General features: G+C 46.4%; 1 protein-coding gene across 6 annotated transcripts in view; it reads right to left on the reverse strand.

Annotated features, from left to right (window-relative positions):
- Positions 1–15,079, reverse strand: part of GTPBP1 (GTP binding protein 1) — a 22,878-nt gene that overhangs the window by 7,529 nt on the left and 270 nt on the right. For 2 of the 6 annotated variants that reach the window (XM_019515184.1, XM_019515183.1), the window contains exons 2-8: positions 8,146–8,257; positions 5,835–6,015; positions 4,401–4,749; positions 3,778–3,901; positions 1,286–1,400; positions 664–808; positions 336–518 (exon numbers count right to left, since the gene is read on the reverse strand). In XM_019515184.1, coding sequence (XP_019370729.1) covers positions 336–518; positions 664–808; positions 1,286–1,400; positions 3,778–3,901; positions 4,401–4,749; positions 5,835–6,015; positions 8,146–8,257 — 1,209 coding nt within the window. Of the gene's footprint in view, positions 1–335; positions 519–663; positions 809–1,285; positions 1,401–3,777; positions 3,902–4,400; positions 4,750–5,834; positions 6,016–8,145; positions 8,258–11,181; positions 11,735–14,879; positions 14,984–15,018; positions 15,050–15,079 lie in introns of those variants that run through there. The other 4 variants (XM_019515187.1, XM_019515185.1, XM_019515186.1 and 1 more) reach the window with 4 other exon arrangements.

Below are 15,079 nucleotides of genomic sequence, written 5' to 3' on the forward strand. Positions count from 1 at the left end.
CCCCAGCTTGGCATCATCTGCCAACTTCAACTTTGTAAACACCCATATTTCATTCTGAGTCTCCTACCAGCCCTGTCTTACTATTTTGGACCTGATGAAATCACAGCCGAGGAAAAGAGCACAGACAATGTGCTGACCTATGGTGAAAGGAAAACAGGATATGGAGTTTGATCCTTCTAGGTCTCATTAAGCTTATGTGAGATACCATAAAATGGTAACTGAAGAGCTCTCCCCTCCTAGTCTTTGGGTTTGGGGAGACAGTCTTACTTTAACCAGGATGTGAGTGGATGCTGCCAAAAGGAGGTCCCTATTCTCAGGAAAAGTCATACACTCACCTTTTTCAGAGCAAAGGAGGCAGTCTGGCCTCCACGGACTTCCTTGACTGGCATGCGTTTGCGGTGGATTGACTTGACAGCAATGGGCAGGAAGTTGCCAAGGGGATCTGGACCCAGAAGCAGGGTGTCATTCAGCTTGATCAGGCCTCTCAGTGTTGTCCCAGACACTACTGTTCCTACACCCTGCACCAAGAAACACCAGTAAATGGAGTCATCCACCACATGAAAGCAGCAATGGAGTCCAAACTTTCCAGGCAACTCCCCATTTCACATGATGCCCAGTCTCAGAAACAGAGCAAATAGCCCTTCTCAGCACCAGACTCCTTACCGGGACAGAATAAGTGTCATCTATCTGAAATTCTGCTGGCTCTTCCTCCCTATAACTGGTCCGTGGAGACAAGAGATTGAGAAACATCTTTAGCAAATCCAGGTTCTCACCAGTGACATTAGAAATCTGGAATATTGGGCACATCCTGTGGAGACAGAGACACATATGTAGTTAGATCTTTCCCCCACAACACACACCCCATCTTTAATTTGCATTCCACCTTCAGGAAGGCACCCAAGATCTTGGACTGAACCCAATACATAGTATTGGGAACCTGGCAGTCAAACCCAGCTGCAAAACACACTATCTTTGAAATTTAGCAATACAACTCATCTTCCTAATAACATTCAGAAAGGAGACTTGTGAGCCCTGATCTGTACTCCCCTTCCTATTTCCATGAACTGTCCAACAGAAAACTTTTACTACTCTTCTGTGTGTGTGTGTGGGGAGTGGGGGCAGGGGGATGGGACAGGACATGCTGAAAGACCAAACTTGGAACCAACCTGTTACGCAGCAGACGTAACAGCACTACAGGTTTGGATGTCTTATTCTTATTCCATGTTGTCTCACCCAGTCCCCAAACAGCACTGTAGGACCAACCATGCTCTTCAACTCTCATTACCTCTCTGAGCTGAAGTTGGAAGCTGTTACAATGACATCATCCTTGCTCTGAACCAACACAGGAATCTTCCTACACCCTGGAGACTTCAGCAGTCGTTGCAACAGTTTCAGGGTTTCTTAAAGAGTAAAATGAACATAGTTAGGGTAACATCTCCCCTCTTTACAAGCTGTCTTTGGTGGGTTTCCTTAAGAAGACAGGCATGCTTGTCACTGAACAAAGAGGATACAATGGCTGAAGACTTAGGAGTTAGGCTGGTGCTTAGTGCAGTCACGATTTCTGTTCAAATTTACTGTACTCCCCTGCCTTTTCTCTCCACCTTCTCTCAAACAGTCATATCTTTCATGCTGGCCAACATACTGCTGAGCTGTTCTATTACCACTGTTCTGTCAAGGATTTGCCTCTGTGCTCTTGACAGAAGAGAAAAAGTTAAGGTTGTTCAACAAATAGCTTTAAATGCTGATAACACATTCAACTATCCTCAGTTTCCCATGACAAATGATGCTGGTGAGAAGACAGGAATGAAATGTATTTGAATTGAGACTCGCTTCTTTTGCCATGACAGGCCGTGGTGTTCTCTCTGACAAATAGCCAGCCTTGCCAATGAGAACTCATGGCTGTAAGTCCTCAGAAGCGAGAGGGTCTTAAAGAGTAGCACACAAAACCGAAAACAAAATAGCACTGGAGAACACAAATCTGCAGGCACATTCAGGACATGGCTACGCTGCAGACATATCTTACCCAGCAATGTACCTTAGCGATTATGTTTCCAAATATGCAAAGCTCATTTCCCTCCCCAAACGCATGCTCCAATCCCAGAAATAGACCAGTGAGGCTGCTTTGGGCTTGTTCCCAATGGATTCTCTCAAGCACACCAGGAACTGAGACCTGGGAAGCAGTTAGTGGAAACCTCAGAGCCATCTCAGAACATGGTCAGAAATGTTTGGCCAGGGCATGCTGCTGCAGTGGTGTAGACATATCCATGGGAGATAATTTGGCTCCCCTCTTCCCCTAAGATAGGAGCAGACCAGTTCCTATTCAGGCCAGTATCCTGGACTCAGCAGTAGTCATTCCTGGATACAGAAAATGATTCCCCTACAACATACCTTCCCAACTGTGTAGTGCTATAGACAGGAAAAGAAATGTATAACCAGGTATCTGTTCTTTTACAAAGGAAAAGTCAGCCCTACTGAGAAAACCCAGCTGTGGGTCACTTGGATTAAAAGGAAGCCTTGTCTGGGAGCTTTAAAAGCTCCAGAAGAGTAGGCAAAGGGAAGAGGAAGCAAGCTGTGTGCAGAAAAGCAGGCTGCAAGAGAGACCAGGGCTGCTGTGCTGAAGCAAGAGCAAATGGGGCTTCTCTTCCTCATGTCCAGGACAGGACAGAGGATTTGGTTTTATTTATTTAAAAGATTGTGCTTTGCTTGGGACTACTGGCTGAGGAGCTCCTCAGGGAGCAAACCTGCTTGCAGAAGACAGCCAGATAAGCAACCCACTTACAAAGAAGTAGTAATGTCCAAGCTGGCTATTAATTTATACCTTCCAATTATTATTTAAGGAGAGACCATAACTCCCTGTTCGTAAAAGTCAACTGGTAGAAGCACAACATTTTGGGTATGGAGGCACCAGCTTCGCTTAAGGAATTTGCAGCTCATACACAAAACTCGAAGTGAAGGGCCAATTTTTCCACATTTAAGACCCTTTACTTGATGCTACAGTGGGCTCAGAGATCAAAGTCCTTTGCTAAAAATGTCTAATTCCTCATCCATATCAAGGGTGTTCCTTTCCTTGCCCAGTTACTGGCCTTATGACTGGGATTTCCTTTATTATTTGCCAAACAGCTGTTATGCCTCCATTTCCTAAGACTTAGAGTATCTACTGCTCACTCCCTTCTGTGTACCGAAAGCATAAGGATGCAGATTTTTTTACAAAAAATACTAGCTATAGAAAACAGTGAGATCATTAGCCTTTTCACTTCTCAAGACCTATGTAATTCTGGTCAGAAACATGCCCCTGGCATCACTGGAACAAAATTAAATGGGAGAGGAATTTTATGAAAGAAAGAGGGTTAATTACATCCCGGGCATACATTCAAACATAGGAAAGGGCCAGAAGGAAAAGCAAAAAACACCCAGAAAAACACCCAGAGACCTCTACCATATTTAGATCCCAAGAAAATGCTTAATCCAACATCAGCAAAAAGCAGTTGGCTGCCTCTTTTCCAGAAAGCCTGGTCAAGCAGAATTCTTCTACACGTCTACCCAATGCAAATAATGGTCATTTGGAAGCTGGTAGCTGTAATACTAGCAAGAGAAAAGCTTTACGAAGAAAAAACATGCATTTATAGAATGCATCTAGGCTGTAAGCATAGCAAACCAAGTACAAGACTACATCTTCAGCAGCAATACGTTAGCCCAGTTGAGGGAAGAATGGTAAGCCATGAGAAAGTAAATGTGCCTAACAGCAAAGGGCAGTTGGCTGGAGAGATTCTCATTTACCTTGCAGGATATTGGCAGGGCACATGTCAATCTTGGTCACCACAACAAAGACTGGAACATTGAGTGCCAATGCCAGGCCCAGGTGCTCCTTGGTCATCCCAACAATCCCAGCATTGCTACCAACCTACATCAGGGACATGGGAGGAGGTAAAGAAAGTCACAACAATGAAGAGCTGGATGACACAGAAAACCAGACATTCAACAAGCTGTAATTGGACAGCAGAAATCATGGATCATGCATGTGTGGAACAGACTCCTCCCCACAAAAAAAAAGCAAGAATGTTAAACCCACCAATGGCTGTCTAACCAGTTGATGAACTGACTTCTCATCCTCACTTTTAGCTGCTAGGGTAGCAGTAGTTTTCTATTCACGTGTTCAGAATGCTTGTTTTCAGATTAAAACTAAACAAATCCTGACCATTTAGGTTTGCTGAAGATGCAATAGTGTTTGCCTCATGGATTAGCCATGGAGTTCAGGCCACGCCTCTACATTGGCAATCATATTCTTCCTACTGAGAACACTGTCATTTCCCTTTTGCTGTGGTCCTTCAATAGAAGAGAAGCTGGGGATGCATTACAACTCTGAAGAGCATCTACTCTTAGCCGTAATGCACAATACTTACCATAAGCATGCAGAAGTCTGGTAAGTGGCCAGTCATACCGAAGACTGTGGTCTTCAGGTACTTTTCATGCCCAGCCAGATCAATAAAAGTGATGACTTTGGTGGATTTCTCACAAATCTTGGTCCATTCCAGGCTGCCTCCATGGCTGTCAGGCTTGTTCACCACATTGCCTTCACTGTCAAAACCCAAGATGTCATTGCCTACACTGCTGGTACGGCCCGACTCAATCTCATGCTTGTGCCTGAAGAGTTTTTGCCGGGCAAAGCCTCGGCCATTGTCCAGCTCGCCATGTGTCAGGACTCCCAGTAATGTGCTTTTTCCTGCATCCACATTGCCAACTACTGCTACCCTAGAGAGGACAGGAGAAAATAATTTAGCGTTCTTTCGTCCTGACTCACATGGAAATAACAGTAACATTCCCAAGCTGTTTCAAAGAGCATTGGATCCTCAGAAACAGAGCAGAGATCTACTTTGTAGCTTCTAGTCTACAGAGGAGGAGCCCGAAGTCCATGGGCTACATAACCTCTGGATCAGAAGTATGGAAGTCTCTTGTTGGTGTCCAAGCAAGGACACAGGAAGTTAAACCAATCCAGGAAAGCCTGATGAGATTCACAGTATAATTGTTTCCCAAAACCTGACACTCACTCAGATATATTCATTGTAGCACTTCAAAATAAGGAGACAGCTCTCAACTTAGTTTTCCCTTAGAATTCCTCCAAGCTTGTCATGTTAATTCATTACTAGCAACAGATGCTGGGGATAGCCTGGACATTTAAACATTCTGTTTTTAGAGTGGGTGGGTAAAGTTGGAGCAGCAACATACGCCCTAACCCAAAGGACCACTTGTAGGGGAAATACTCTGCAAGACTCAGTTCACATATGGGTATCTTCATGGACAATGAGCACCACCAGTGGTTGCCATTTGTGAGATGCAGAAACTTGGTGCATCTGGAACTGTGCTGAGACCCTCAAGCTATTTTACAGAAGATGCTAGGCACTCATCAAAAGAGAACTTTGGTCGCTAGAAATCTGGGCAAAACTGAACTGCTAATTAAACAGCAAAGGATGTCTTATTCCACAACCTGTTTTATTTTAGAAAGCTCTCTCCTTGCAAGAGTCCCAAATGCCCCCATAGAAATTGCTAAACACACAGGAGATTCCTTGAGGTGCTTTCAGCCCACAGAAAGAAACCCCCAAACTGAGCAGTTGTTACCCAGATACAGGAGTCTCTGCCATAGGTCACTGTAGACTCTCTTGTATATCAAAAGGGAAAAAATAGATTTAATTAGCAAGGAGTGGTCGACTTGCTTCTTTTCTTGAGTGCCTGCAACACCCACATGCAAATCAGTGTCACTGGCTTGGCACCACCCATTGCTCAGATAAAAGAAATGTGGCTGTGTTGCTGACTAACCCTACCTGCACGCATCTCCTCACCTGACCTCCAGGAAGTCGTTGTCACCCACGCGCTTGCGAACAAGGTAGTCGCGCACCTTGCCTCCTGCCTCCTGGTGCTCCCGTAGGAGGATCACGTCTGCCTCAATCTGTTCTGCCATGCTCTTCAGTGTGGCATAAGATGCTTCCATGTCTGCCTCATTCAGGCCATACTCAGTCCCATCTAACAAGAGGTTGAAGGGAAAGAATAAAAAGTTATTGTTGCTCCCTAGCCTACAACAAATGGGAATTTTATTTTCCTAACAGCTGTCATCTTTGGCACTGAATGACACCTACACATATCAGAAAAACACAAGCACAAGAAAACAGGGGAAACATCCTATTTCTAAAGGAAATATATGATTTTAACATTAAGACTTAAAGAAATTAAAAGGGCACCAGCAAATTAAGCCAGACTTTGTAATGATCATAGGTAAAACACTTTTGGAAAAGTAACACACAAGAATCACAGAAAGGGAAGTAAGAGTTCTGCTTTCTCCCCCTCGTTTTCTTATTTTGTGTACGTAACAGCCCATACCACATACCCAATCCCCCCATTCATCTCTGATATTGCAACAAAGGAATGTTTTAAAAGGGAGAAATGTGGCTATATAACCACCAAAGTCAGCAAGTAGATACAGGGACCAGTGGAGTCCCCAACAATACAAACAACACATTTTGTAAATTTGACTGGATTTACAATTTTCTTGTGAGTAAAAACTACAGACATTAAGATACAGATGTGACAGGGTAACCAGTAGTGGCTTGGCCCAGGGGTTTTGAAAAGTTCAAAAATGATTGGTGGGGAGTAGGGGGGAATCCTTTTTCTTCACCAATCAGACCCCTGGAAAAGGAGAAGGCTACCCCCCCACCCAGGAGCCAGGTAGAGAAACTGGACCTGAGCAAAGACTCACTTCATGTCTGCTGATTGGTCCCACTGGCCACCTGGGGGGCGGGGGATAAAAGGGGCAGTGCACCTGGCCTGGTGGAGATGAGGAGGGATCAAGCAGAGAAGTTCTGAAGAGCTGGCCAGTGGGGTGGAGCGGTTGCCCCAGACGAGCCCTGGGAGCTGCAGGAGGTAGCTTGGCTTGGTTGTTCAATGCATGGGGCAGTGAGCAGCAAGTCTCCAGCGAGGACCAGGAGCCTGGGAGCTGCAGGGGGCGGCTTGGCTTAGCTTGGCTCGGCTGCTTGGTGCATGGGGCAGTGCACAGCGAGTCTCCAGCAGGGGGACCCTGAGCCTGGGAGCCACAGAAAGTGGTTTGACTGCAGCAGCACACAGGGCAGCGCGCAGACGGGTCTGGGCAGGACTGAAGCCTCCGAGCCAAAGCAGCAGCTTGGCTCGGCGCACAGGGCGGTGAGGAGTGGGTCCAGGAGGGACCCAAACCCCAAGCTGAAGGTGGCAGCTTGGGGCCCTTTTTTTCTTTTGATCCCTGGGCAGCTGGCTTGGTGTGCAGGTGGCACACACAGGATCCTAGAGGGACTAGAGCCCAGGAGCTGCAGGCAGCAGCCCAGGGATTGATGGCTCAGTGGTAGAGTTCTCACCTGCCGCATGGGAGACCTAGATTCAATCCCTGGCCAAGACACGGGAGGAATGAGTTGCCAGGAAAAGGGAATCCCCCACTAGGGAGGAGGGTTCTCTTCACCTTCCCCCACCATGGTGCCTGTGCCTCAAATTTCTCTAAGGAAGTGCAATGCTGCTTGCCAGTATGAGGTGCCTTCAAAAAACTGAATTGCAAAAGAGGGCAAAGGACAGACATATCAAAGCTGCAAAGATAAATGACTGCTGCCACACCTAACATATATAAAATTAAAGCCATTATATAGTACAGGCAATCTATGACATACACTTCCAGAAGTCAGAAGCAGATGCTTCTGTTAAAACCTGTAATTAGATTAAAACACTTCTGAAGTACTCCTGTGAGGAGCTCCCATTTTACAAACTAAAGAAATTTACAGTACACAGATAAAGTGAGCACACCTGAGCAGGGAGGGAGTCTGTATCAGGACTGATGATACAACTGCAGAGCTTTCATCTTGCAGTAACATGCTCTAATGCCAATCATTCTTACTTCAAAGAGTCTGCATGATTTTATATCAATAATATTTAGAGCTATGGCAGATAAGACAATAATATTGTAAACAAACCACATCTTGCCAAGCAACAGCCAGGTGTTGAGGAAGAAGCTGTCCTGCATGCTGTTTAGTGTGGAGGTGTCTCTGAAACACCAGGTACTGCCTTTGGCAATTGACAGACTAAAATGAACCAATGTTTTCATAGTATTAATTCTTACTTTCAGATGGAATATATGCTCACCTGATCCTTGCCCAATTACATAGATGGTCTCTCCACAGCCCTCATCAATTCTCTCTGACATCTGCCGCAGCAAGCTGTCATACTGTTCTGATGTTGGACTCACCATCACCAACTAGAGGAAAGATCAGACATCCATTTTACACACAGATGGGACAGTTTCATAAGCAGCAAGTTAACAGTACAACCAATGTGTGTCATACAAAAGCAGGGCTCTCATGCAAAGACCCCTTTTCAAGCACTTTGGAAATGGCTGTTAACCAGGCTAAAGGCATATTCCTCACCACACTGCAAAGGGGATTTATGAAGTTGAGGGCTTGTCTTCAGTGGGGTAGGGATTTACTGTGAAGTGAGATGCTTCACTGTAATTGCTTCATAGTTACAGAAAAGTAACAGCCTCCTCTAAATGAACAACTGGCTTTTATTTTACTAGTAAGCCACTCCTTGCAGATGCAGAGGAAATTCTAAGCATGTGCTCAGCAGAGTGGCCAGGTATCCCACATCCTTTTGTGCTGTTGACCTGTAGGCATCATGGGATTGTTCCTAGGACAGAGGTGGGCAATTATTTTGGGCAGAGGGCCGCTTACTGAGTTTCGGAAAGCCATCAAAGGCCGCACGACAGGCAGCCCAGAGCAGATTAATATTAATTTTCTACATTTTTAGGGGCCCTGCAGGCTGGATAGAATGGCCTGGTGGGCTGCATCCGGCCCCTGGGCCGCATTTTGCCCACCCCTGTCCTAGGATGTGCAGTGGGATACCTAGCAGAAGTTAGCCACAGGCCGTTGCAATGCACATCCAGGGATCAAACTCTAAAATCCCCATACGCTATTCCATGATTGGACATTTCTGGATAGCTGGCACCCTTTTCAAACTCCTAATATGCTTAGAGCTGTGATACTCATACTTGGGAATCTGCAGCTCATTGTACAGATACATTCCAATGCACTGCTGCCAGACAGCTACAGCTTTATGTCCTGACTACCACGTTACCCAGCAACAGCTGCATCAAAATGAGAAAGAGAACATGGATGAGGAGGAAAAGAAGAGCACAGAAAAGGAGAACAAGGAGACTGAGCAGTTGCTTCCGGAAGGACTTTTTTTGGAATGATTCCTTTAAATGCAACAGCATATTGAGGTTTGAGCATCAACTGGCCATACAAGATCGGACTGTACACCCTTCAGACAACTAAGGGTTCTTTCCTTCCCTGGAGACCTGCACCCAGCTTAACCCAGATCTGTAGCAGCAGTACACCAATGGATGAGTGCCTCCTTATCTATTCAGAAAGGTGGGCCATTGCCACCTGAATGCTTGGCACCTATTACTACCTTCTCCCCTTATTACCACTCAGTTGCTAACCAACTTGATGCAGGAAGTTTGGCAGTTGAAGCTGTTACATGTGTGCTGCTATTAAAAAGATACTGTCAGCCTTTGTGGCAAGGTTTCCCGATCCTCTAGATAGCTGTGCATACAGAAGTGGGATCAACAGCATCAGAGCAAATCCATCTTCCAACTATTTGTTCTCATGTACAGATCTGAGAATTCAAAAACAGAACTCAGTTGTGCTTCAAGGCCTCATCAGGCCACCATATAAGATGATCTAGAACAGGGGCTGGCAAAGTTTTTTTGGTAGAGTGCCAAAACCCCCCACAACCTCAGTTTGTAAGATGTTGGCATGCCAGGGACAGATGGTAAGGGAGCTGTGAGGGACTCAATCCTTGTTGTGGTAGTGCAGCCCCAGCCCCTTCCCCACTGTCTGCCCCAAGGTGTGTCCGCACTTGCCTCTGGCAATGAGCTGGGCTGGGGCTCTGTGGACCCCATTACAGCTGCTTGCAGCATCCCTGCTATGACCAGCCTGGGCTCTGTAGCTGGCAGCAGGAGCCTGCCCAAAGTCTGCACTGGCTGTGGTGTGCTGATAAACATGGCTTCTTGTGCCACACATGCTAGGGGTTTCTGGCCCCAGTCTAGAAGAATTTGCAACACCAGTATCTACAGGAGTCAGCAGTGTTTTTGGGCAGAGTGCCAAAAATATCTGCAACCTTGACTTGTAGGAAGTTGGTATGCCAGAAAACAGCAGGGAAGCTATGAAGGGCCTGATCCTTGCTGTGGCAGCACAGCCCCAGCCCCTTCCCCACTGTCTACCCTGAGGTGTGTGGGCCAAGCAAAATGCCACTGCATGCCATGGTCTGGCACATGAACTCTACAGGAACTCTCGCCTGTCTCCAATAGTGGGGTTAAAAAAGAAAAAGAAAAAGAAAAAACTGATTTACTAGCCTGGCTAGCACTATGGTATTCAGAGTCCTCCCCTTATCTTGGGAGAATCCATTTGCCTTCTGCTACAATGGCAGAGAGCTCTTTACTGGCTGCATGGATGACAGAAAAGAACCGTTTAAGTACTACCTAAGCAGCTGCAGCATGACAGCACAGCATGCATCTGAGAGATCGGAGGGAAGGTGGAGCAGGTGCTAACTGAAGGCTCATAGAAGTAACAAACACCTGCCTAACCCTTAGTTGCCTGGCAAGGTTTGTTGTAGTAGAGATGTGCTAGTAACAGTGCTTGCAATTCACTGCTGGGCTCTGTGGGGTTTTTTTGGTTTTTTGCTAAGCAGCATGTATACTCTACATGCCTTTGCTGACTTTGAATGGGATGTGGGGTTTAAGTTTACTGTCGGGGAAATATCAGTGGTAACAGTGCACTTCCCCTGTGAGGGAGGCTGTATTTTCATTAAGCAAGGTCTGTATTGTGTGGTTTTGTATATTTTCAAGAGTTTCTGAATGTGGTAATTATACTTTCAGTGGATGGTCTGTTTCAGTGCCAGAGCCTACTATCCAGGAGGGAGGATGGTAGGGGTGTTATTGTCTATAAGACAGCACTCGTCACATATATATCGCATATCTCTATGCATTTTAAAAACAGAAGGACACAGCTTTTTGCTGTCAGGAAACGTTGCTAATGCTTAGAATCTGGAAGAACAGCTTGGATTTGACATTTTTGTTGCCTCGGCCTTTTCTCCTGGTGGCTGGAATGACATGGTACCAACCCCAAGGCTGGGTTGGAAGGATCAATGAAGTTCTGCTCCCACAAGCTGCTGTTTTCGCTGCCACATGGGAGGAGCTGTGGCTGAGGTTCTCCAGAGTCTGTAGAGCTGAGGATGATAAAAAGCTGGCAGCTCTGAATGCAGTGAAGCATCAAAGACTAAGGAGGCAGGAGACTTTGTTAGGAAGTACACTTTGTCAGCAACATCCATCCATTCCTTAGCTCCGTCAGCTGTCTGCTTCATCCTGTCTGTTTCTGTAGTTTCTCAGGTCACAGCAAGGCCCTGCCCTGTAACAGTGAATCTCTTTTCATCCAGCTTCCTGGTGACAGAGAGCCCCTTTTCTCCCAGGTCCCTTATTGGAAACCATTGCTCTCACTTCTCATCCCAGGAAAAACCTCTTTCACTCTTGCACTGCCTTCCCTTATTTTTCAGAAGCTTCTTTGAAGTCAAATACTTCCGCTTTTGTTGTTTTCTCCCACTTCACATGCAAGTTTGCCACATGTTGGCCTCATGTTAAATGGTGTCCGTGAGAATCTGGACACCTCGGGTGCAGGTCCTATAAAGGCAGCAAGAAAAGTAACAGGCAGTTATTGTTCAGGTTCAAAGGTAAAAGTTGCACCCAACAATTTTGAAATACCTTCCCCAGTGCCTCTTCCCAGGCCCTCTTCTACCTTTCTTCCTGTGTGCTTTGGAACCACAAAAATATGATCTATGGCAGTTCCTCAAAAATGCTAGTTCTGGGCGGCTGGCTGCTACACTCTAGACTCGGTTCTGCTGTACTGCACTGCACATTAGGGAGCCAGAGACCAGCAATTTCAAGACACAGAACAAAAAGGGAGGGGACCTGATGAAGTTGTAGTAAGGACTGTATTAGGGCACCTTGCAGAAGCACTTGAGAAGCAATTCTCAGCCAAGGTGCCACAAGATCCTGCTACAAGTGCCATGAGGTGCTGCCCAGTATTAGCAGGGTTAGGTGCGCAAACACCTACAGATGATTCACAAACATAAACCAACAGATTCTAAATAGGAATCCATAGGGTCAAAACTATTCAAAGTGTTGTGGTCCCTCCAGAGTTCAAAATGCTCTATTACTTTTCCACAGTCAAAAAGTGAGCTTGACATCGAAAGGGGTGACTCAAGTCTAACAAGACTGAGAACCACTGCACTAGAGGATGTGTCCCTGATCTGTAAAACCAAACACCAAAGAAGCTGCCTATTTATGAATGCTAAGTAAATCTAGCATGATATAGTATGCATGACTATTATTTACCGGATTAGCGTTTCCAACACTTTTCTGGGCTAGAAGGGCACAGCTGCTTATTTGGGAAGTAGAGACTGCAAAGGAGCACTGCTTTATTAAAGCACAATGAAAGCATGTTTTGTTTCTAAACATCCCACTTTAAATCATCTGCAAATATGCTTCAAGTTCCCTGTGTTACTAATAGTATTTTGCCATGAATTTTAGATGTACTAGAAGGCACACGTGCTACCCTTTTTGTAGCATTAGGCAACATGTTTCTGAGCTGTAAGTAGTTTAATGCTACAACACATTCAATAGATTTGGACTAGGGTTACAGGGGCAGGGAGACCATGTTAAGATTTCTCCCAATAAGAAACTTGCACTTCACTCAGTGGCATGATCAAAAGCCACAATTGTATTGTACTTGATAACAGAATTGTAGAATGCACGTCTGCAACAAGTCCTTATTTTCTTTAAGTCAGTCTTGAACAGTGGGATCGGGGAGTCAGCACTGGGACAGGTGGGGCAGCTGGCAAAGCAGCAGTAGGGGGATACTATTTTGAACATGCAGTGGTGTTGAGGGGAGAGGTGAGAACATAGGAGCATAAAAACTGCCATTTTATGGTCAGATGCCAGGTCCATCTTGCCCAGTTTCCTGTGTGTCACAGTGGCAGAGCGGATGTTAAAAGAGAGAGTTAACTGGAAAACAACCAGAGTTAACCCCACTGTTCCTCTCTCACTTGCATCCTTCAGCATTCAAGGTCTAGGAAGTTCTGATTCAGAGCTGTGCCCCTCACTCCCAGGCTGAACAGTTACTGATGCCCCTTTCCTCCAAGAACTGGTCGAATCCTTTTTTGAATTCTGGCTAAACTCTCAGCTTCTCCAACACTCACAGCTTCTCCAACATGTGGTAGCAATGATTTCCACACTGTAATAACATGTTGTGTGAAAAAGAACTTCCTTTTGTTCTTTTTAAACTGACTGCCTGCTAGTTTCATTTAATGACCCCTAGTTTTTGCATTGTAAGAAAGAGTCAATAAAAAATCCCTAGTTGCTTTCTCTTTGCCATGTAGCCTTTTGTAAACCCTTCTCATGTGTGTCCCCCCCAATAACAAAGCCTCTCTTTTCTAAACTGGATAGGCCTAGCTTCTTTAGTGTCTCCTCCTACAGGAGCCCCTCCATACCACTAATCATCATTAGTGCCCTTTTCTGGACCTCCTCTAGTTCTTCTTCTATATCCTTTTTGAGGTGTGGGGACCAGAACTGAGGACATTATTAAAGGTCTGGACACACCATGGATTTATACAGGGGCATGATGATGCTTTCTGTTTTGTTTCCTATTCCCCTCTTCATAACCCCTAACATTTTGTTTGCCTTGTTGACAGCTGCTGAGTACCAAGCCAATGTTGTCAGCAAACTGTCCCCAGTGCCTCCCAGATCTTTTTCTCCGACTCTTGCATATCCTTTTTGAGGTGCAGAGACCAGATCTGGGCATGGCATTCAAGGTGTGGATACACTGTGGATTTATCAAGTGGCCCAAGAGGAAGGAGAAAAGAAAAAATAAGAGGGGAAGGAGGAGGAAGAAAATAGAGGGGCTGCAGCTGGCAGGTGGGCTATCATGTTGTCAAATGTGGTCACCATTTTGACTGGAGACCATAATTGAGGGGGCCAGACTGATGTAGCCAAGCATCTTATAGAAGCCATAGAGAAGCAGAGGTCACCTAGTGCAGTGGTTCTCAACCTTTTTTGTACCAGGATTCATTTGTAAACACGAATGGCCAGTCCTGACCCAGTGCCCCTCACTCCTGACCTGCTTGCCCCCCCAGTGTGTGGGGTAGGGGGGGCAAGCAGCCCCTGGCAAGCTGGAACTCCTCCAGCCTGCATGGGCAAAGCCACGGTTTCTCATATTTTTCTCCTTTAAAGAATCCATCTTTAAAGTCTGCTTGTGACCCTTTTGTATATTCCTGCAACCCTCTTTTGGGTCACGATCCGCAGGCTGAGAAGCACTGATCTAACCCAACCCCCTGCCTCAGGCAGGATCATCCCCATCCAAACCATCCCATGCAAATCAACAACCTGAACTTTACACAAGGCAATCATCATCCCTGACACAAGCCCGATTCAAAACTGCACACCCACTCCCTTGGCTCTCTATGGATCCCTTTCCAAAGCAGCCGAAGCACCACCGGCAGCTTCACAAAGACACCCTCCATTTGTGGTGGCAGTTGGGAGGGTGACAGCCCTGCAACAAGCTGGGGCAGGGACTGGACACAACCCCTGCAGCTGGGTCCCTTCCAGCCTGGTTTGTCTAGGATGTGTGACACTTGCCTGGAAGACCAGGGCAGCCCTAGAGAAGCCAGGCTGAAAGGGAGGGAGCTCTAGAGGCTGCCGAGCCCAGCAGGGCAAGGATGATCCTGCCTCAAACCATCCCGTACAACCAGCATCCACACCAGATACTCACCGGGGCCACGGTCCGGGGCACGCCAGGCTGGGGGCATTGCTCCCGGCCACCTCTTAGGGCTCCCACGCCGGCACCCGAGGATCCCCAAGCTGCGAGGCGGCCTCCAAGTCCTCTTCAGCAGCAGGTGGGGGGTACCTACCTGGGGGGCTGCAGCAGTGGGGGGGTACCTACCTGGGCGGTGGGGGGTGTAATTACGAAGG

This window comes from Gavialis gangeticus, unplaced genomic scaffold (assembly GCF_001723915.1).
Source record: "Gavialis gangeticus isolate Ggan-Ray unplaced genomic scaffold, GavGan_comp1, whole genome shotgun sequence".
Lineage (NCBI taxonomy): Eukaryota > Metazoa > Chordata > Crocodylia > Gavialidae > Gavialis > Gavialis gangeticus.